Below are 24,256 nucleotides of genomic sequence, written 5' to 3'. Positions count from 1 at the left end.
GGTAAAATTATATGACCAAATATAGAAAATTCTAAAAGTGACTCTTAAACTGGGACGGAGGAAGTATTACTAGATAGGAATCATATCCAAACAGAGGATATCGTTTATTTTATTTATTTAATTTCCCAAAGCTAATATAAAGCTACTCCCCCCATGTCTCGATGTTGAAAATTTCCATATATATTATCAAAACGCAAAATCAGATACTTACCAAAATATTTAGGCTGAAGCGACCTATATAACTTTTCAACTTCTCGCCTCATTCCTTATACTTCTCTAAACACCAAGTTCTCTGGCTCTCAAATTTCTCCGGAAGATCAAAGGCGATGGATGCGACACAGACAGAGACACACGCTCTTGAATCGGAAACAATTTTATGGTGGCCATGGAGCATGGAGGAATACGAAATGACAGCGACGTGGTTTAATGAATTAGCCCAACACGAACGAACTACCGTTGACATCTTGCCCTTTGAAGCCACCCCTCCTCCCGGCTTCTCTTCCTTTCTTCCCAATTGCTACGGTTTGCATATCCGCGTCTGGACCGTAACCAACACCGACGACCACGTGGATTCTCCTGAAGACGACGTCCTTTCCAGTTTCAAGACACGTTGCTGCGACGAAACCGACCAAGATGAAGAAGAAGTTTGTTGCATATGTCTAGACGATCTGTACCGAGAATCGGTGACTAGTTTGGATTGCGGGCATGAGTTCCATCCGGACTGCATACGGAGGTGGCTGGTCCGAGGTAAGAACTTCTGCCCCCTCTGCAAAGCCACAGCAATCAAGGAGCCACTTCACTTAATGCTAGATTCTCTTAGTATCAATTGACGAACTAGTTATAATAGCAACTTTTTTTTTTTTTTTAAAATTTGGCAAATTTTATTGCTAATGTAATAGTAATTCTTTGAACTAAACGATTTAATCTTATTGTTTCATCGATTCTTGGATTTGTTGAGAGATGTATTAATACAATTATATGCGCTTCGATCAAAGTCATGATTTTATCCAACAATACATATGTTTGATACTCTATAGATTAATCAAATTATGTAAAAAAAGAATGAGGAAAAATATAAAGGATCCTTACCACGTCTCTTTTACATAAATTTTCAATGTCAAAATCCTAGCTCTCCGTTATTCCTGAGTATAATTTCATAGAATTTCTATGTTTGATGGAATTGAAGAGTAGTTTAATTTTTGAATAAATATGATTATTAAAAATAAAACATAAAACACTATGTAGTTATAATTTGTTTTAGTAGAATAAATACTACTCTATGGCATTATGGCCTTAAGATAAGTTGACGGTTTGATTAAATTGATCTTGATATAATAAATAAGTAAAATTATATCGACTTTGACATTAACAAATCCAAACCCAAACCCAAACCCAAACCCAAACAACAAAGCATCATCCACCATGTCAATAATAGTGGAGACGCCAATTATCCCAAAAAGTCAAAATTGAGTAAAAGACGCCACTTAGTAACTAAAATTTATGTCCCTTCGGGGACATCCGATAAAATTGGAACGATACAGAGAAGATTAGCATGGCCCCTACGCAATGATGACACGCATAAATCGAGAATAGTAACTAAAATTTAGTACGAATTTAAGAGAACACTTTCAGTTATGGTAATGTCAATGATTTAGTTATATGCAATCTCTTCAATCAACACATATCCTCTCTCTCTCCTTGACTTGGCTATTGTAAATTTCCTTCCATATTAAAAAAGTTTCAATTTTTTATTTCAAAATTTGTTTTGTAAGATATAGCCTTCAATTAAATTGTCACACTTGAATAAATTATTCTTCATATTATTATAAATAAGGAAAGTATCTCCATTAGATAGAATCTACCTGAAAAATCAAATTTCAATTTCAATTATGGAAACAAAAGTTACTTTCCATCCATGTGAGTCTCAATCATTAAAATTTCCATAATGAAACACAAAATCAGATATTCTTCCCAAAATAGTAATTTGAGCTAAAGCAACTTATATATATCTTCAAAGCTCACGCCATTCGTCACACTTCTCAAAACCCTAAAGCTTCTCTTTCTCTATCAAATTTCATACCAAAACCAATGGCGATGGAACAGACATATACTCTTGAGTTGAGCCGGTAGCGATTTTACGGTGGCCAGTGGGCGCGGAGGAGTTAGAGGAGTACGCGACGATGATGTACGGTTGGGATGAAGCAGCGGCGCATGATGGAGTTACTCTTAAGGTCTTGCACTTTCAAGGCTACGACGCCGTGGTCAGGGTCTGGTTGGTTAACGTTGCCACAACGCCACCTCAATCTGAAGCTGACGTTCTCTCTTGTTTCAAGACACGTCGCTGCGACGATACGGATCAAGATGAAGAAGAAGTTTGTTGCATATGTCTCGATGATATGTACTGTGGATTGGTGACAACATTGGATTGCCGCCACGAGTTTCATCCCGACTGCATACGGCGGTGGCTCGTCTGCGGCGAGAACTTCTGCCCCCTCTGCAAAGCTCCGGCGATCAACTGATAGTGATTCTCTGTATGGATTTCCATGTGTAATTACTATTGACAAATCAATGAAATAGCCTTTTTTTCCATATGTATTTCACAATATAATTATGTATCACAATATTTCATAATTTGTTAAATAGAATTAAATAACAAATTTTAATTATCATTTTATATGACAATGAACGTAATTTTACTAGTAAAATATAAAAATCACATACATATTTATGCATAAAAACAATATGATACTACTAATTAATCTTAATAGATACAAAAGCGAATATAACTATAAAAAGGAAAAAGAATTAATTCTTGTCAGTATTTCGTGCATGGTATGATACTGCGCGCATTAGGGCCATTAGATCTAGTTTTTTTTATGAGATTCACCGATGTGTAAATTATTTCGGTCTTCATTATAAGCCCATTTTACTTCCTTCTAGCAGGTTTAATAGTTCATTCTGATACGTAATACCTTGAAACTAAAATATGTTTTTACTTCTAGTATGTTTTAAAATGATTCAACACATGTTTTATTCAAATTCTTTGAACTAGGTTTTTACTTTATTCGTACTTTTAAAATGATAATTTATTCCAGTAGGTTTATTACTTCATTCAAAAACATTATTACCTTATTGGACAAGGTTTTTACTTCATTTCAGAAGGACTTTAAATGTTTCTACACATAATTCATTCAAATAGATTATTACATCATTCCACGTGCTTATTACACTATTCAATTAGGCTATCATTCCATTTTGTTACCAGCATCGTTACAGCGGTGATAGACATTGCAGAGAGAAAGAGCGGTACGCGACAAAAAAATCGTCTGATTGTACTGAAATAAAATAATAATCGTATTGAAATGAAGTAAAAACATACTGGAATGAAGTAATATATTCTGGAATGAAGTTAAATCTTCCTAATATTTTATGACTTATTTGCCCCGGGTAGATGTAAAATAGGCTCGTGATGAAGGAGAAAATAATTTATATATCGCTGCATCTCATCCATATAAAACTAGATCTAAAACCCTTACTTGGATTTAGTTCTGCTATTCGACAATAAAGAGTGGGTTTACATATAATAGGACACTAAAAGATATATCTAAATACTTTTATAAATAATCATTTGATTATTTATTACTCCCTCCGTCCCGGATAATTCGTCTCAGTATTCCATTTCGGTCTGTTCCAACATAATTTGTCCCACTTCACTTTTACCATTTTTGGTAGTAGACCCCATATTCCACTAACTCATTCTTACTCACATTTTATTATAAAACTAATACTTTAAAAGTAGGACCCACATCCCACCAACCTTTTCAACTCACTTTCCATTAGATTTCTTAAAACCCGTGCCGAGTCAAAGTGTCACAAATTATCTGGGACGGAGGGAGTAATAATTTTGTAAAAAAAATAATTTTATAAAAGTTAATATCATTGATAAAATAGAAATTATAAAAATAATTTCTTTATGACAAGCTGATAAAGTATTACTCCCTTTATCCCATAAAAATATGGGCAATAGGTATGACACGAAAATAAGATAAAATTAGTAAAGTAACATAATGGAGGAGGATGGTATAGTAAAGTAAGAGAGAGGAGAAGAATGATAGTTAGAGTAGTGTTAGTGGATAGTACTACATTATTAAATTGATATACTCCCTTCGTCCGTGAATAGGAGTCCCGTTTTTCCATTCTAGTCCGTCCGCGAATGGGAGTCCTGGTTCACTTTTACCATAAATGGTAATATGGTCCCACCTTCCACTAACTCATTTTACTCACATTTCATTTAAAACTAATATATACAAGTGAGACCCTTTTTTCACCCACTTTTTTTAACAGTTCTTAAAGCTCGTGTTGTCTATAAATGAGACTTGTAATGGTGGACGGAGGGAGTATAACTTTCCAAAAATGAAATACATAATTTTTGTGGGACGGATAAAAATGAAAAGTGTACATATTTTTATAGGACGGAGGAGTATTATATTGTAGATGGATGGAGTATGAAATTAATGGATCATCATAGTTGACTATTTGCTGTACAAGCCATGCTGAGGACATTTCATAATCTTATCAGATAATGGGTCATAATTGACTTTTTCCAAGCCATGCTGTGGTCAATTTATAATCTCAGTCTCATCAATTGAACAAGCCAGATCAATCTCAGTCTTACCTCAAAAAAGACCAGAAATCAGAGATCTTTCCATGGCAGCAGCTTTCGCAGCTCTAGTCTCTCTACAAAATAATCTACGCCTTATCCGCAATCACCCCAACCATACCTTTTCCTTCGAGGAAGAACAGATTCAACCTCTTTGGGGAAGGGTCTCTTTCCTGATCGATTTCTTGAAAAGCTACAACTATTCCCATGGAGCCATAAGAGAAACAACGGAATCTTTAGAGCTGCGAATTGCTCGTGCAGCTCAAGAGGCAGAAGATGTGATCGAAGGACATATTGTGGATCAGATCCGTTGTGGAAAGACGCGATCATCTCGTTTCCTGCTGGATCTGCACAAAGTAAGCGAAAAACTACATTACATGAGGAGAAAGGCATTAAACGCCTTTTTCCTCCTGCTGATAGCGCCAAGTGGAATGTTGGAGCAGTCCACATATCCATCATCATCATCATCATCCACACAGTCAACGCCTCTTCTCACCTCTTCCATGGTCGGATTTGATGATATCTTACTTCAACTTCTGCATCTGCTCGCCAGAGGTCCCTTGAGTCGGCGAGTCATCCCCATCGAAGGCATGGGGGGAATCGGTAAGACTACTCTGGCCATAAATGCATTTCATCATCCATATATAGTGCAACACTTTGATGTTTGCCTCTGGGCAACAATATCTCAAGAGTATAGCATTCACAAAATTTTGGCACAACTCTTGTCTTGTCTGAGGCGATCCACTAGTGGAACTTTTGATGAGATGCGAGAAAGGTTATACAAGAGTTTATTCGGGCTAAGGTATTTGATTGTTCTAGATGATATGTGGAACCTCAAAGTCTGGGATGATATGAATGTGAAATCCTTGTTTCCGGATACAAATAATGGAAGCCGAGTCGTGGTGACTACTAGGCTTGCAGATGTAGCTTATCACTTGGGAGATAATGGTTATGGCATTGCAATGAGTTTTCTGGATGAGGCCAATAGTTGGCATCTATTTTGTCAAAATGCATTTGCAAAGCAGCAAGTTTGCCCTCCTGAGTTGGAGGAGACTGCAAGGAAGATAGTTGCACGGTGCAAAGGACTTCCCCTCGCAATTGTTGTTGTCGGAGGCCATCTCAGGAAGTCCCCAACGGCTCTAGCCTATTGGGAGAATGTTGCACAATCAATTTTGTATTCTACAGGGAACGATGAGCAATGCTTGAATGTATTATCTTTGAGTTATCGATACTTGCCTGTTCATCTAAAGCCATGTTTCCTACTCCTTGGAGCATTTCCAGAAGATGAAGAGATTTTCGCGCAGGATGTTGTTAAACTTTGGATCGCTGAAGGACTTATCCAACATATTGACGATTTCAGATTGGAAGATGTTGCAGTGTATTATTTATTTGATCTGTTTATGAGAAATCTCATTTTAGTGGATAAGTGGGACTATAAGGGAGCCATAACTACATTTAAAGTACATGATATAGTAAGAGAAATGTGTCTACAGACTGCTAAGGAAGTGCAGTTTTTATCGGTTTTTGAAACTGCAGGAGCCATTATTAGAGAGCATCGGGTTGTAATCAGTGGAGAGGCGAAGCATGAAACAATATCCTCTGATGCTCCAGCTTGTTGTCTGATAAGCAGCAGGGGTCGTTACAGTATACACAATCCGCATGACTTGAAATGGTTGAGAACATTGAGTAAGGTTGTTACGACATTAACAAGTGAGCTTATTTTTCAACAAGTTAACTTGCGGTATCTTAATTTGAATCTTGTTTATATCCCTCACCCGGTTCTTTATTATCTTCCCTCATCGATATCATTGCTTTGGAATCTGCAAATATTAACAATTATTGTACCGGATCAATCAAAAGTGATTGCACCTTACGGGATTTGGGAGATGCTACAGCTTAGACAGATCGAGGTCGACCCAATTTGTCTCATTGATCCTCTTCCTGTAGATCAAGCAAATGAGATGGTTATGAGAAATCTATACAAACTTTTGAAAGTGGAGAATTTCAGGCTTAGTGAAGTGGTTTGCAAGAGAATCCCCAATGTCAGAGAACTACGGTTATCCTATTGTGGTAAAGTAAGTTTGTATTATTGTCCCCGCAATCTTGGCTGCCTCCATCAGCTGGATTACCTAGCATTGCAATTTGATGGCAATACCAATTGGCGTGAGTTCGCTACGAGCCTTACTTTCCCAAGTTCTCTTCGGGTGTTGCGTTTAAGTGGTTGCTGTGGTGTTGATTGGGAAGAACTGACAATGATGGTCGGATCATTGCCCCATCTTGAAATGCTTTTATTGTTTCGAAATTCAGTCATTGGATCTGTTTGGACTCCCGTTGAGGGCAAATTCTGTCACTTGAAAACCTTAATTATTGATGGATGTGGTGATTTAGTGTGTTGGAATGCTGACAACTCCCATTTTCCAGTCCTAGAAAATCTTAATCTAAGAGATTTGTCTAAACTGATTGAGTTCCCATCAGGCATTGGAGAAATAGCAACGCTCAAAAGTATTGATTTGAGATTTTGCAGTGCATCTTCGACACTTTCAGCAATGAGAACATTGTTGGAACAATTGGAGTTAGGTAATGAGAGCCTTCGACTTAATGTATATTTTCGTGGTGACGAGGAAACAATGGAGAGCTTCAAGAACGATGTTCGAGAAGAGGGTCTCACCAGCAGTAGCAATCTGTCTCTGCGTCTCTTCAGTTCCAAATAACTTCCATTCATCTTAAGGTCTTCTATATCACTTAAACTTTCTTTCACCCTTCATGTCAAAATTATTGTGTTTGAGTTTAATTATAAAAATAATTAATTACTCCATTTGTCCCAAGTTATTTAAGTCATTGTATTTTCATTTCGGCCGTGCATAGGACCCGTGCTCTTCAATCTGAAGCAATATTATGGAGCACGGAAGAATAGGAAAGGACAATGATGAGTGTGAATGAAGTTGGTGCACAGAGTTACTGTTGGGATATCGCCCCTTGAAGATGACATGACCTTGCCTGACCGAATCTCTTCCTCTCATCCCATATGCTGCCGCAACGACGCCGCAAGATGTTTCCAATTTCACCCCGACTAAATACGGCGGTCAGTGGCTTGTCCCAGGCCAGAACTTCTACCCCCTCCGCAAAAGCCCAGGCGATCATTTGATAGTGATTTCACTCTTTGTTTGAATGTTAGCTTATGTTGAGATGTATGGATTTTCTGTGTAACTATTGATCATATATTCCAATAACTTTTCCAATTCACTATATTTTACATTTCTTAAAATTTGTGCTCACAATAAATATGACCTTCTTTTGTGGGACGGAAGGAGTAGTTTTGTAGTTAATGTGCGGAAAAAGGTTAATTATGCTTTTTGTTTAGAGTGTCATTAGTAGGTTGGTTGATTAAGACACTAGTCATTAATTCTCTAGCATGTGTTTTCATTTCCTAGAAAAGTTGTCTCGTATTCCATCTTTATTTAGTAGAGATGGAGAGTCTTTTGTAAGTTGAACCATTTTCAAATCTATCTAAGAATCATTTTTTCTCCCTGCAAACTAACCTTCGTAACTGCTCCAAAAACAGAAACTATACAACTATTATCTCAATCAAAAAAATAAAGAGGAATTGTAGTGCCAACGATCCAACAGTTTGGCATCAAGCCTAGTTGAAATACTAGGATTTCTCCAAAAAAAAAAAGCCTCGAGAAGGTGAAAGAAAGAGCAATAGTTGCTGTCAAGTTACAGAAGAGTATCTCATACAAAATGGAGAACTCACAACATATTTATCTACCAATCTTTGCCGGAGAGAACTTTAAGTTTTGGTGCAAGAAGATGAAGACACTACTTGCCTCATTGGACTTGTGGAAGCTCGTCGATGAAGGCTACGACGAAGCAAACGAGAATCCTACAGCGGCTCAAATAAAGAAGTTAAAGAAGACGAAGCAAAGAGATGCTGCAGCTTTGTCAAAGATCCAACAAGCCGCCGCCGATTCGATTTTCCCTCGAATCATGGGAGCTAAAAAATCAAAGGAGGCATGGGAGATTCTTCAAATAGAATTTGGATGAGATGAAAAGGTTAGAGCCATTAAACTCCAAACTCTACGAAGAGATTTTGAGAATAAAAAAATGAAAGACAATGAAACCTTAAATCAGTTTCATTCAAGTTTTATTGAGCTCACAAATCAAATGAGAGCGTATGGTGAAGAGCTTTCAGATCAGAGAATGATAGAAAAGATTTTGATATGTCTTCCAAAAAGGTTTAATGCTATAGTTGCTGTTATTGAGCAAACTAAAGACATTTCTCAAAAGAGCATTCATGAGTTGATGGGTTCTTTGAAATCATATGAAGAAAGGCTGTTAAGGCAATCGGAAAAGCCGATTGAGAGTGCATTTCAATCAAAACTGCATTTGAATGCTAAAAGTGTTGGTGAATCTTCATTTAGTGGTGGCCAACAAAATCGTAGTGGAACCTATGGTCGTGGAAGAGGTCAAGAGAAAACTAAACATGGTGGTACAGGTTTTCACAAAGCTGAAATGGGAAGAAGTGTACTCACTGTGGAAAGAGTAACCATGAGTACAAGGATTGTTGGTTCAAGGACAAGCCAAAATGCCACAAATGTAGTCGGTTTGGTCATCTTCAAAAGGATTGCTACGCCAACAGTCAACCACAACAACAACAGCATGAAATTTTTTTGGAAGAAAAGCAGAGTGAAGAATATATGTTTTATGCTTCACAAAGCAAAAAACAAAAAGATAAAGATGTGTGGTACATTGACAGTGGCTATAGTAACCACATGACAGGTGATGAGTCCATCTTTGTGAGCATTGATACATCTGTAAATTCTCAAGTTAAGATGGGAAATGGTGCTCTTGTCAAAGCCCAGGGAAAAGGGACGATAAGTGTTGACACGAAGAAAGGGATGAAGCGCATAAGTGATGTGCTACTTGTACCAGATTTGAGGCAAAATTTGTTGAGTGTTGGACAACTTATTGAACATGGATACACTGTCCATTTCAAAGGAAATTCATGTGTCATACTAGATAAAGAGGGGGTGAAGCAAATTGTGGCAAAAATTCAAATGGAGAAGAGTCATAGCTTTCCTCTCACATTCAAGTATGCTGAAAATGTGGCAATGAAAGCTCAAGTAATGGATGAATCATGGTTATGGCATTTGAGACTTGGCCACTTGAACTTCAATAGTCTCAAGCTACTACACAACAAAAATATGGTCCATGGGTCTACAAAAAATTAGAGAAACACAGCAGCATGTCTGTGAAGGATGCGCACTTGGAAAGCATCACCAACTACTGTTTCCAAAAGGAGTTGCTTGGAGAGCAAAGGAACCTCTAGAGCTTGTACACACCGATGTGTGCGGATCAATATCGATAAATTCTAATGGTGGAAACAGGTACTTCATTCTCTTCATAGATGATTTTACTCGTATGACGTGGGTTTACTTCTTGAAGCAAAAATCTGAAGTGTTTGAAGTCTTTCGGAAATTCAAGCTCTTTGTGGAGAATCAAAGTGGTCGTACCATCAAAGTGCTAAGAAGTGACAACGGAAAGGAGTACACTTCAAATCAATTCACCAAGTATTGTGAAGAAGAAGGCATTGGGAGACAACTAAGTGTTGGATACACACCACAACAAAATGGGGTATCCGAACGCAAGAATAGGACGGTGATGGAGATGGAAAAATCAATGATACATGCCAAAGGATTGCTTAAAAGTTTTTGGGTAGAATGCCGTTCATACAACAGTATACTTGCTGAATCGATGTCCAACAAAAGCTGTGATGGATAGAACTCCAATTAAAGCATGGAGTGGAAGAAAGCCATCAGTGAAGCATTTGAGAGTTTTTGGGTCAGTTTGCTATGCCCAAATTCCAAAAGAAAAAAGGCAAAAGCTTGATGAAATAAGTGTGAAATGTATACTTGTTGGCTTAGCAACATGTCCAAAGGCTATAGACTTTACAACTTCAAGAAAAGAAGTGTTATCACAAGTCGAGATGTGATATTCGACGAAAATGCAAGTTGGAATTGGGAAGTAAATGAAGTGCAGAAGAATGGATCAATAATTGATGAAACAAAGCAAGTTTCAATTGTTGAAGATGAGGGAGATGGTGATAAAGGTATTGACTTTTTATCCCCAAATGATTCAAGCTCTAACTCGGATCCAAGTTCGTCCACATCATCATCAAGTCCTGCTCCTAGAATGAAAAGCTTGCAAGATGTCAATGAGAGATGCAATGTTTGCCTCATAGAACCTGAAAATTTTGATGAAGCAATGGAGCAAGAAGCTTGGAGAAAAGCTATGCAAGAAGAAATTGATGTGATCGAAAAGAACAAGACATGGGAGTTGGTCGAACGCCCACGAGAAAAAGAAATCATTGGAGTGAAATGGGTCTACAAAGTTAAAGTAAATGAAGATGGATCATTTCAAAGAAACAAGGCAAGACTTGTAGCAAAAGGCTACACACAACAGCCCGGAATTGACTACGACGAAACATTTTCGCCGGTTTCACGTTCGGATACAATCCGGATGCTCATTGTTCTTGCATATCAAAAGGGGTGGTTATTATACCAACTTGACATCAAATCATCCTTCTTGAATGGAGAATTGACCAATGATATTTATGTGGAGCAACCTCAAGGTTTTGTAATTGAAGGTGCCGAAGATAAAGTTTATCGGTTGAAGAAAGCATTGTACGGATTGAAGCAAGCATCAAGAGCTTGGTACAACCAAATCGATACATATTTTATTGAGCATGGATTTGAAAGGAGCAAAAGTGATTCTACTTTGTACGTGAAGACTCAAGGTACATCTACTCTCATTGTTGCTTTATATGTTGATGATTTGTTGTTTTGTGGTGATGATGAGAAGATGATACATGATTTTAAAATTGAGATGATGAAGAGATATGAAATGAGTGATATGGGGCTGGTTCATCATTTCTTGGGTATGGAGATATACCAAGAAAATGATGGGGTGTTTATTTGTCAGAGAAAGTATGAAAATAATATTCTGAAAAAATTTGGAATGGGTGATTGCAACCCAACCTTGATTCCATTGGTGGTGAATGAGAAAATGAAGAAAGAAGATGGTGAAAAGAAGATTGATGCTTCTATCTATCGAAGTATGGTTGGAAGTTTGTTGTATCTTTGTTCAACAAGACCGAACATTATGTTTGCTTCTAGTATATTGTCAAGATTCATGAATAGTCCTTGTCAAATCCATCTTGGTACAGCAGCAAAGAGAGTTCTTAGATACATCAAAGGCACAAAAATTTTTGGGATCAAATATGTCAAAGGTGCCCAAGTTAATTTGCAAGGCTATTGCGATAGCGATTGGGCCGGATGTTTGGATGATATGAAGAGTACTACGGAATACTCATTTTCTCTTGGTTCAAGTGTGTTTTTTTGGAGTTCAAAGAAGCAGGAGAGTGTGGCATAGTCAACTGCCGAAACTGAATATGTTGCAGCTGCTATGGCGACATCACAAGTGTATTGGCTGAGAAAGATTCCTGGCGATATTGGAATGAAGCAGGAGGAAGCTACCAAGCTGTTTTGTGACAACCAATCAGCAATTGCTATGAGCAAGAATACTATTTTTTATAGCCGCACTCGGCACATCAACATCAAATATCACATCTTCACCAAAGCACTTCCAAAGGAAAGTTTTTCAAGTTCAGAGAACTTCTTGGTGTCATGGAACAACATATTAAGAGGGAGAACTGTAGTTAATGTGCAGAAAAAGTTTAATTATGCTTTTTGTTTAGAGTGTCATTAGTAGGTTGGCTGATTAAGACACTAGTCATTAATTCTCTAGCACGTGTTTTCATTTCCTAGAAAAGTTGACTCGTATTCCATCTTTAATTAGTAGAGATGGAGAGTCTTTTGTAAGTTGAAATTCACCTCCGTAACAGCTCCAAAAACAGAAACTATACAACCATTATCTCAATCAAAAAAATAAAGAGAAATTCTAGTGCCAAAGATCCAACAATTTTTTAAAATTCGTACTGAGTGGGGAATTTATAAGGAACAAAGGAATTATTTAATTTAGATTTGACACAGAAGGTTAGGAAACAGAGTGCAACAACATACCTAGTGGAGGAAAAATATGACGCATACGATGATTCACATTTCACAGATCACACCACTGAAATTGGTTGAGACAGACCATCGTCAAACTGATCCTCCTTGCCAGCAGCCTTCTCCGGTCCTAGACAGGGCGGGACGTACGACCTGAACACGCCTTCAATGTCATAGGCTCCTTGAGCTCCCGGCATGCAACATTGAGCGTTGTCGTCTTGAAGAATCGACAATACTTGGTCGTGTAGAAAAAGGCGAAGAGGAGGCTCAAGATAGGAAGCAGCGCCACAAACGGAAGTAGCACACCATCGTCACCTGAAACAGGATCAACGTCGCCATGATGCGGTTGTACATGTGCGGCCACATCTGCCCATAACTCTCGTACGAGGGCACGTACACTCTGGCCTGTTTATACATACAATATTACTGAGATATTCACACGTGACTTGTCTTGTACTAAAAAATATAAAGTAGTAAAAAACAAATTCACTAGTAACTTTTTCTGTTTGTTTTCTTTGATAGTAAAATTCGTGCAGAGTCAAATTGGAGCATTTATTTATGGACGAAGGAAGGGAGTATGATGGGAGTAATATGAGGAACCTGTGGAACATCAAATTAGAGAATATGACGGGAGTAAGGTGAGGAACCTGTGGAACAGGAGATATGACTTGGGAATGAGGAGAAAGAGGGACTGATTTGTGGGGGAAGATAGATTCATCAAAGATGATGTCCCGTGTGATTATGACTTTACCATTGTTGAGCAAAGCATTATAGCCTTTGTGGGATGAGCTATATCCCAAGAACGTGGCATGCTCATATCTGAAATCTAGCTTAGACATATTGAAAGGCCTAAGATGCGGATAACGTAAGCAGCCAAAAGTTTAAATCAAGGTAATTAGGCAAAGATTTATAGAGCTTTTCATAAGGAGATAGTTTTATGATAATAGGAGATGGAAGTCTATTTATTAAGTACACAACCGTGGCAAAAGCATCGTCCCAAAAGGAAGAGGGGAGGCCATCAAGAAGAGCAAGACCCATCTCAATGACATGTCTATGCTTCCTCTCAGCCATGCCATTTTGTTGAGGCGTGTAGGGCACGAGACACGGTGGTGGATGCCTTCTACATTAAGATAGGAAGTGAGACCTCTATACTCACCACCACAGTCACTTTGAAGGGATTTGATCTTTGAGCCAAACTGAGTTTCAAATTGAGGACTTAAAATGCTTAAAACCTACTAGTGAGCTCATAAAACCAAGTGAAATGACTAAATTGATCAATGAAGTTTACATAGTATCTAAAATCATTTCTTGATGTTATAGGAGCTGGACCCCATAAATCAGAGTGAACAATTTCCAGAGGTGAGGAGCAAGTGGTGATAGATGGTGAGTAAGGAAATTTATTAATTTGAGCTAGAGCTACCTTATATATTATATCTTCAAACCTCACGAAATTCGTCACACTTCTCAAAACCCTAAAGCTTCTCTTTCTCTATCAAAATTTCATACCAAAATCAAAGGCGATGGAGCAGACATATACTCTTGAGGTTGAGCCGGTAGCGATTTTACGATGGCCAGTGGGCGCGGAGGAGTTATATTGAGACTGATAGTTTTGTATATTTGATTCATTGAAGAAGATAACCAACATCCATGAATTTATAGATGTGTTGGTGACCGTTGGGATACAACAATAAATACAATCTTGGAACTAGTCTACTCTTGAAATTAGATATTATAAATGTTCACTTCTTGGAACTATTGATGTATTCTTGGGAACTCTTGACTAACATTCCCCCTCAAGTTAAGGAACGGGATTTCCGATGCTTAACTTTTACCCCAACTGCTTTTGTCAAAATATCTACAAGCTGATCTTTGGATAGAACAAATGGAAACTCAACAATTTCTACCTCGATTTTCTCTTTGATGAAGTGTCTGTCTACTTCAACGTGTTTCGTTCGATCATGTTGGAATGGATTTTCTGCAATGCTTATTGTGGCTTTGTTATCACAGAACAGTCGACATGGTTTTCGTGATAAAAAAACTCAATTCTTCCATCAATTCTCCAAGCCACAGTACCTCTGTCAAACCATTTCAGATTCCTCTGAATTCTGCCTCTGCGCTTGACAATGCAACAACCTTCTGTTTCTTACTTCTCCAAGTGACTAGGTTTCCTCAAACAAATGTGACGTACCCAGAAGTGGATTTTCTATCCATTGGGTTTCCTGCCCAGTCGGCATTTGTATAACCATGAATCTCCAAATGTCCATTCTTCTTGAACATAATTCCATGATCAAAGGTTCCTTTAAGGTATCCGACAACTCTCATTGCTGCTTCAAGGTGGTCTTTTTGAGGTCGGTGCATAAACTGACTTATCACACTTACTGCATATGCAATTTCCAGTCTGGTATGTGACAAGTAGATTAATTTTCCTACTAACCTCTGATACCTCTCTCGGTCGGCTAGTTGGGCTCCCTCAGTTATTTGAAGACCATAGTTTATGGCAATCGGTGTATCTGTTGGCTTACATTCCATCATGCCGGATTCTGCTAGAAGATCCAAAGTATACTTCTTCTGATTGATTGATGAAGATCCTTTCTTTTGACATTAGAACTTCAACTCCCAGAAAATACTTGAGCGCTCCCAAATCTTTCATTTCGAATTCTGTCGCCAAATTATTCTTAAGCTGTTCAATCTCTTCAAAATCATCTCCTGTGATGATCATATCATCAACATTGATTATTAGGCCCGCGATTTTATCCCCTCTCTTCTTCAAAAATAGAGTGTGATCTGCATTAATCCGCTGATAGTCGTACTTCTTCATGGCTGCTGTAAATCTCCCGAACCAAGCTCTCAGAGATTGTTTTAGTCCATACAAGGTTTTCTTTAATTGACAGCTTTCTCCATCTTCAAAGTCATCTTCGAAACCTGGCGGAGGTTCCATGTAGACTTCTTTCTTGAGTTCTCCATGCAAGAATGCATTAGCTACATCGAACTGGTGTAGAGGCCAGTCTTTGTTGTCTGCAATAAAGAGTAGCACTTGAACCGTATTCATCTTTGCCACCGGTGAAAATGTTTCAGAATAGTCCACCCCATAGGTCTGTGTATATCCTTTTGCTACAAGACGGGCCTTATATCTCTCGATAGTTCCATCGGGCCTTCGCTTGATTGTAAAGACCCATCTGCAGCCAACAGTGCATTTTCCTTCTAGCAGTTGGCATTTTTTCCATGTCTTGTTTCTTTCCAAGGCCTTTAATTCAACCATCATCGCTTCCCTCCAGTGTTTAATTTTCAGGGCTTCCCTCACTGTTTGTGGTATCTCTTCTTCTTCATATAAAGCTGCCTCAAATGCTCTAGCCAGTTTTGTCAAGTTTGCTCTTGCCACACTACTCATCAGATACTTTGATTTTCTTCCACCTATTTTTTCCGGAGAATATCGTTTGGGTGGAATTCCCCGAGTACTTCGATTTGGCAATATATATTGTCCAGTATCCTCATCAATGATCTCTCTTTCTTTATCTTCTGTAACTGTATTGTCAGTAGTAACAGTAACAGAATTCTCAAAAGTGTTGTTTGCCTCGGATATCGGATTGGGGAATGATTGGGCGACACTTTGTTTCGCGGGTTGATTTGTGTTTAAGACCTGCTCGGCGACATGAGTAGTTGGCTCGGGTTGACCTTCATTGGCATCATGACCATGGGAAATAGGCATCCAAGTTAGCATGTCAACACTTTGTTCCCTCTCCCCCTGACTGCTAAGTTGGGTGTCGTAGAAAAATTCTGTTTCAAGGAAATTACAGTTCATCGTGGTGATAACCTGTCTATTTTGTGGATCGTAGCATCTGTATCCCTTTTGATTTCTCCCTACCCAATGAAAACACACTTAATTGCGCAAGGGGCCAGTTTCGTTCGTTCATGTTTTGGGACATGAACAAACACGGAGCATCCAAATATTTGAGGTTCGAGAGACAGGGCTTGAGGGACACTGGTGAAGGTAGATAAAGCATGAAGTGGGGTTTTGAGGTTAAGGATTCTAGTATGGAGACGATTTATGAGGTATACTGACGTAGCAATTGCCTCGGGCCAAAAAATGTTTTGGGACTTTTGATTCAAAAAGAATTGCCCTAGTCATTTCTAAGATAATTCGGTTTTTGCGTTCAGCTACCCCATTTTGTTCAGGCGTGTAGGCACAAGAAGTTTGGTGAATCAGACCTCTTTCAATGCAAAAATTTTTCATTTTTGTGTTAACAAACTCCCCCCATTGTCGGATCGAAGAATTTTGATTTTTGTATGATATTGGGGTGAGGATCATGGTATAAAATTCAGAAAATTTTGAGAAGATGTCGGATTTGTTTTTCAAAAAATACACCCATGTCATGCGAGTGCAATCATCAATGAATGAGACAAAGTATTTCAAACCGTTTCCCCCAGAAATTGGACAAGGACCCCACACATCGGAATGTATCAAGGAAAAAATTGAGTCCGCTCTAGTATCGCTAGACTTAAAAGATTGTCTGTGACTTTTAGCCAAAATACAGGTTTCAAACTCAAAAACAGAGTTTGTCACAAGATACGGAAACAAAAGTTTTAAATAACTAGAAGATGGATGTCTGAAAGGAAGGGATGTTGCACGCGTGTCGTAGGCGCGTGTTCTTCATATTCAACAATACTTATACGTTCCCACTTCCCAAAATACTATTAATTAGTATGTGGTAAGTCGGATATCGATCCCACGAGCAACGGTCATATCCGTTGTGTAATTCAACACTTAAGAGTTTGGCGATGCCGCCATGCTTTAGTTTAGGAGGGAAAGAAAATTAAACTACGGAAATTAAACCATACTTACGAACAAAGTGGGAACTAGAAAATAAAGTAAATGGAAAGCAAACAACGAACTTAAGATTAAGCAAATAAACTGGAATGCAGACTAGCCAAGGTGACAAACTAGCCAACTCAGACAATGACGAAAATTAGAACTCTACAAAAATAAAACAGAGCAGCAAGTGACAAACTGGAATGCATGAGTGTTACTAAGTTTAGAAGCAAAAGGAACTAAGTTAAAAGTAAGGAAAAATAAAGCTAAAAGGAACTCCTAAAGGGAAGCTAGAAAATGCTATAAAAACTAGGAATATGACCCCTAAAAGGTGGTCTAAAAGCTGAAACTGAAATGGAGGCTAAAGTGGCGTGTAAAGTGGTGAAAGAGTGTATTAAATCAGATCCTAATTAGTGAGAAAAAGAGATAGAAACTAGATGAGAAAAGGTGTTGTACTTTGTGTCCCCTAATCCCTATTATCCAATTTGCAAACCCAATGGACAAAACCTTTCAACTAATGGTTAAACAACTTGACTTCTAAAAGGTAAATCCTAACTCTCTAATTTCACTCCCATCACACGCAAGAAATGAGGAAAGATGAGCAATGGCTGCCACACAATTAATTAAACCTTGGAAACACAAAATCATCAATTAAACCAACCAAAACATGCATAGAAAACATCAAATTAAAAGCTGAAAATTAAAGGCTCAATGAAGAAGATAAAGAAGCTTAACAACACTTAAACATGGTGAAAGAAATGCTGAAAAACGAGACCAACATGAACCATGCAAAAACATACAAATCGGACGCAACTAGACGGCGAAAATCACGGAATCAACCTACAATCTTGCGCAAACGTTTTTTCCCTTCCATTTTCTTCCACAAAATTCGAACACAATTAAGGAAATGAGCTAAGAGAAACTGATTTAAAATCTTGAAAAGGTGTTTTAACTAATAATAAAGCCACAAACACTAGAGCTAAATAACAAGCTAAAGCCTAAACATTCAAACAAGAACTAAACTTAAAATATTTTTTGGTGCTTTCTTTTCCTTCAAAATACTTGAACACAAACTGAAAATAAGACTTAGAAATAATATAAACTCAAGCTAACAACTAAATTATAACAATGAAAACGAAAATTAAATGCACTAAGCAACTAGCTAACAAACACAACTAAACAACATGAGCAATAAATACACAAGAACTTAGAGCAATAAATACTAATTCAATATGCAACAAAATAAGGCCAACACTCTTAACTATGGAGTTAAGATGCTAGCAAGAGTACAACCAAACCAAGTGCTACAAAAGAGCTAGAGCATTCAAACACTACAAACAAACTACAACTTCACCCCATGGTGAGCAAAAGATGGTGGCTGTTCTGCAATGAAAGAGAGTATTTTCTAGAGAGAGAGAGTTAGCTAAACTAAAACTAAAGATCATAGATGGAATGTCTTGGTAGTTGGTCCCAAGCTAAGTTAAGTATTTTTTTACATATCTCTCATTTAACAAAAGATATTTCCATTTTCCCATGCCTTAGACGGAGGTGGACACGTGTTGCAAAAGGAAGCAGTCTTGTAATTGTGCTCAAGTGGCTTCATGCATTTTCCCGTCGGGTCCAGCTTGGCCAAGCTGACAGCTTGAGCAATTTGCCATTTTTCTGATTTTCTTCAAATTCTTGCACTTTTTGCCTCCTTTTTGCATCACTCCACTACAAATGCCTTTCTACAATGCCTCTGATCCATAATCTCAATTCCCTGCCAAAATAGCATCTTATCATGCAAATATTCAACTAATAAGTACGAAAAGTGATCTAATCCGAGTGATGAAAACTAGCCTATCAATGTCCTAACCGCCTATGCCATAGCCATGATTCCCATTCTGAAGATCCATGAACTAACATTGTCGTGCCAGTTTGAGCTATCTCGTCCACATAGTATAACCCACGGCGTTCAGTGCCACGCCCAATAATCGTCCCCGTCCGAATATCCTGAAGAAAGCAAAACTTAGGATACATTAGAAGAGTGCAATTGAGCTCTCGTGTCACATGACTAATAGACATTAGTTTCTGAGAAAGGTACGGCACGTAAAGACAATTTGATATTTTCAATGTAGGGGAAATTTGAACAGTGCCAGCCCCCTCAACCGGAGCAAAATCACCACCAGCCGTTTCAACAAATGTTCGTTTTGCTTTAGATAATTCACCTAAGTCCGATCTATCATAGGTCATAGTATCAGTTGCCCCACAAATATCCAACCTCTATCATTTTCTACACTCCCTAATTTGACATTGCAGGCAGTAGATACTAGGTTCTTTTGTGAAGGAGTTTGAGTCTAGGGTTTAATTTGCAATTTAGAGGTTCTTGGCGGTGTGTTTGCAAAAGATTGGGGTGGCATTTTATATATATCAAAAGTGGAAGGGTTTGGAGATAAATCCCCAAACCCTTTACCTGCAATCCTGCTGCCTTTCACGAATTGCGCCCTAGCCGCTGATTGCTCTCCAATTTCGACTCCCGTCGCTGACCACCCGCCTGCCGATGTTGCCGGACCGCCGCAGCTCGAAGGTAGTGCTAGCGACCATTTGGCTGCCCATTGGGACGGCAAAGAGTTCCCCTCCTTCGGCTCTCCCAATCGCCGATCTCCCCTTAGCAACCGGATTCCGGTTGGTCGTATGGCCGTCCTCCCACCATTCTGCATAGCTGACAATCTCAAAGCACGTTTCTTTTGTATGTTTTTGCTTTCCACAGTGGCTGCAAAAAAGTTCTGATTTTGTCTACCCGAGATCGATCGGAATCAGGCGAGGGCTGACTTCGATCTCTCGGAGGCGACGGCGGTCTGTTGTAGCTCCGGTGTGGCAGCGGTGGTCCGCCTGTTCTGCCTCTGAATCCTGCAGATACAGATTCAGTTTGTTTGGACAGTTTGTTGTGTTTGGTTTGGTTGATGCTCACTTGGTTTTGGCTGTTTTTTGTTTTAGGCTTGGGAATGGGTGGTGGTAAGGCTGATTTGTTCCTTGATTTAGTCGAGGGTTGAGGGGGTATTGAACGATGATGAAAACTTCTTTGAGTTCTCAAAGAAAATAGGATCGAAATCTTGCTCTTGATACCATATTGAGACTGAAAGTTTTGTACATTTGATTCATTGAAAAAGAAAACCAACATCCATGAATTTATAGGAGTGTTGGTGACCGTTGGGATACAACAATAAATACAATCTTGGAACTAGTCTACTCTTCAAACTAGATATTATAAATGTTCAATTCTTGGAACTATTGATGTATTCTTGGAACTCTTGACTAACAAGTTAGAGGAGTACGCGACGATGATGTACGGTTGGGATGAAGCAGCGGCGCATGATGGAGTTACTCTTAAGGTCTTGCACTTTCAAGGCTACGACGTCGTGGTCAGGCTCTGGTCGCCTCAATCCGATGGCCACATGGATTCGCCTGAAGACGACATTCTCTCTTGTTTCAAGACACGTTGCTGCGACAATACGGATCAAGATGAAGAAGAAGTTTGTTGCATATGTTTGGACGATTTGTACCGAGGATCAGTGACTACTTTGGATTGCCGCCACGAGTTTCATCCTGACTGCATACGACAGTGGCTCGGCTGCGGCGAGAACTTCTGCCCCCTCTGTAAAGCTCCGGCGATCAAGTGATTGTGATTCTCTCTTAGTTAGTTAGTTTGAATGTCAGCCTATGTTAACATGTATGGATAGTCATGTGTAATTACTGATGATCAATGAAATAGCCTTTTTCCATATGTTGGTTGCAAACAACTAACGAGTAGTAGTAATTAATTTTATGCATCCAAGTGGTAATTTTTTAAATAGAATTAACGGTCATAATATATGACAATTAACATAATTTAACTAGTAAAATGTAATACTATTAATAAGCACATATACACATATTTACACATAAAAATTAAATACTACTATATGATACTAGTATAACTTAAGAAATTCAAAAGCCAAATAACTTAGAAACTAATTCTATTCTAGTGTATTTCGTGAGTGGTTTGGTACTACATGCCTTCATTGAAATCTAGGGTTGCCCTACTGAATATCAGAAAATCGTACGTCAGACATTGGGTGAAAGTGGATCTCCTGCTGTGCACAACACACACAATTAAATAAAAGAAAAAGGAAAAGGAAAAAGGATAAAAGGAAGCATACCTGCGTTTTATTCACAAAGTGTTGTAGTTTGACTTTTGAAGCACACCCCCTGTTGTGCACAGCAGGGGATCCTTCCCCGTATTGGGTTATATACGGGTTCGGGTAGGCTGACATTTCACTTTTTTATTAATTTGGCAAACTTTATTGGTCTATATAATAATTCTTTGAACTAATAAAATTAATTGTATTGTATCATTATTTATTGTTTCATCAATTCTTAGATCTGGTGAGGATTCTGTTAAAACAATTTGCTTTGTCCGTATGTTGACAGATCAAACACTGGTGTAATGACCCTTTAGAGACAATGATGGACTTTTATGAGGCCCAACTTTATTATTATTCCTCAAATTAAACATGGTGTTGTATACTCCTAGGTTTTCTCCCACTCGATGATGGATCCGGGAAAAAACTCGTAGGATCAAGTACAATAATACTCTTTACTACACGAGATTTAAGAAAAATATTTTAGTAAAGTAAGAGAAAAAAGAAAATGACTCAGTTACAGTGGAACAACTAAAAAGGAATACGACTCAGCTAGGGACAGAGGGAATACTAAATATAATATTTAAATATTATTTTTAGAATATTGCTCCCTTGTTGACGATTACGAGACCCTCTTTATTATGAGTTTAAAAAAATATGAGTTGGTAAAATTACAGAAATGTGGGTCAAAGTTTTGCATGTTAGTTTTAATATGAATGTGAAATAAAACTCCAAATGAAAGACGAACGAAATTGCAAAAGAGACCATTATTGCTGGACGACGGCAATACAATGAAGTAATTTTATCATCTGACTTAAATATTTATTTTAGAGGATATATTTAAATAATCATTTATCAATAATTTTCTAAAGATAATAGTAAATTAAATAAAATGGAATTGAATATCGTTAATAAAATAGAACCTGTAAGCATATTTTTTCTTTCGTAATCTATGACTAATCTTATTTATTTAACTAAATAAACCTATTACGTCAAGGAGCCAATTTACTCTAATAATAGGCCCACACATTTTGGCACATTTCATTAATAATACAGTTAAAAATAAAAGTAGTAGACCGTTGTTTTCTTCCTCAAAAATATTTCTAAACTCACTACCGCAGCTGTGTTAGATGACATGTTGAGGTCATTTTATAATCTCATCAAATAAACAAGCTTCTCATTCTCCATCTTCTCTCAAAAAAAAATACCAGAAACAAATCAGAGATCCATGATGGCAGCAGCTTTCGCAGCTCTAGTTTCTCTTCAAAATAATCTACTCCTTATCCTCAGTCACCCCAACTATACCTTCGAGGTAGAACAGATTCGATCCCTTTGGGATAGTGTCTGTTTCCAGATCGATTTCATGAAAAGCTACGACAATTCCCATGGTGCCTGAAGAGAAACAGCAGAAGCTTTAGAGATGCGAATTGCATGCGCAGCTCAAGTGGCAAAAGATGTGATCGAAGCACATATGGTCCATCAGATCCGTTGTGGAAAGAAGCGATCAACTCGTTTCCTGCTGGATCTGCAGAAAGCAACCCAAGGAATGGACTTCATGAGGAGAAAGGCATTAATCGTGAGTTCGCAAAGTGGATTGTTGGAGCCTTCCACAAATTCTTCATCATCATCATACACAAAGTCAACGCCTCTTCTCACCTCTTCCATGGTCGGATTTGATGGTATCTTACTTAAACTTCTGCATCTGCTCATCAGAGGTCCCTTGAGTCGACGAGTCATCCCCATCCAAGGCATGGGGGGAATTGGTAAGACTACACTTGCCTTAAATGCATTTCAACATCCATGTATCGTGCAACACTTTGATGTTTGCCTTTGGGCAACAATATCTCAAGAGTATAGCATTCACAAAATTTTGGCACAACTCTTGTCTTGTCTGAGAGGATCCACTAGTGGAACTGTTGATGAGATGCGAGAAAGGTTATACAAGAGTTTATTCGGGCTAAGGTATTTGATTGTTCTAGATGATATGTGGAACCTCAAAGCTTGGTATGATATAAATGTGAAATCCTTGTTTCCGGATACAAACAATGGAAGCCGAGTTGTTGTGACTACTAGGAATGCGAATGTATCGAATCACTTGTGCGATTATTGTGTTGCAATGGGTTTTCTGGATGAGGACAATAGTTGGCATCTATTTTGTCAAAATGCATTTGCAAAGCAGCAAGGTTGCCCTCCTGAGTTGGAGGAGACTGCAAAGAAGATAGTTGCACGGTGCAAAGGACTTCCCCTAGCAATTATTGTTGTCGGAGGTCATCTCAGGAAGTCTCCAACGGCTCTAGCCTACTGGGAGAATGTGGCACAATCAATTTTGTATTCTACACAGATTGATGAGCAATGCTTGAATGTGTTATCTTTGAGTTATAGATACTTGCCTGCTCATCTAAAGCCATGTTTTCTACTCCTTGGAGCATTTCCTGAAGATGAAAAGATTTACGTTCAAGATATTCTTGAACTTTGGGTTGCTGAAGGATATATAGAACATTTTGATAATCGCATATTGGAAGATGTTGCAGTGGGTTATTTACGGGATCTTCATATGAGA

General features: G+C 38.3%; 4 protein-coding genes and 1 non-coding gene across 5 annotated transcripts; all 5 read left to right on the top strand.

The window, feature by feature from the left end:
• Window positions 1-326: 326 nt before the first annotated feature.
• Window positions 327-830, top strand: LOC125198223 (RING finger protein 44-like). Its single transcript, XM_048096622.1, has one exon. The coding sequence runs from the start codon at window positions 327-329 to the stop codon at window positions 828-830; it is 504 nt and encodes a 167-aa protein (XP_047952579.1).
• A 672-nt stretch (window positions 831-1,502) lies between these two features.
• On the top strand, window positions 1,503-1,605 carry LOC125198226. Its single transcript, XR_007172369.1, has one exon. It is a non-coding gene; the product is annotated as a U6 spliceosomal RNA (small nuclear RNA).
• Window positions 1,606-4,630: 3,025 nt separating this feature from the next.
• LOC125198222 (putative late blight resistance protein homolog R1B-16) lies at window positions 4,631-7,371 on the top strand. Its single transcript, XM_048096621.1, has one exon. The coding sequence runs from the start codon at window positions 4,708-4,710 to the stop codon at window positions 7,369-7,371; it is 2,664 nt and encodes an 887-aa protein (XP_047952578.1). The 5' UTR covers window positions 4,631-4,707.
• Window positions 7,372-20,856: 13,485 nt separating this feature from the next.
• On the top strand, window positions 20,857-21,195 carry LOC125198221 (receptor homology region, transmembrane domain- and RING domain-containing protein 6-like). The gene has a single exon (XM_048096620.1). The coding sequence runs from the start codon at window positions 20,857-20,859 to the stop codon at window positions 21,193-21,195; it is 339 nt and encodes a 112-aa protein (XP_047952577.1).
• A 1,921-nt stretch (window positions 21,196-23,116) lies between these two features.
• Window positions 23,117-24,230, top strand: LOC125198224 (putative late blight resistance protein homolog R1B-17; the record flags this gene model as incomplete). The annotated part of the gene is made up of 1 exon (XM_048096623.1): window positions 23,117-24,230. A coding segment is annotated over exon 1 (1,114 nt), but the record flags the coding sequence as incomplete, so codon positions are not given.
• Between the last annotated feature and the right edge of the window lie 26 nt (window positions 24,231-24,256).

This window comes from Salvia hispanica, unplaced genomic scaffold (assembly GCF_023119035.1).
Source record: "Salvia hispanica cultivar TCC Black 2014 unplaced genomic scaffold, UniMelb_Shisp_WGS_1.0 HiC_scaffold_1300, whole genome shotgun sequence".
In the NCBI taxonomy this organism is placed as follows: Eukaryota; Viridiplantae; Streptophyta; class Magnoliopsida; order Lamiales; family Lamiaceae; genus Salvia; species Salvia hispanica.
This window is presented reverse-complemented; position numbering and strand designations above follow the sequence as displayed.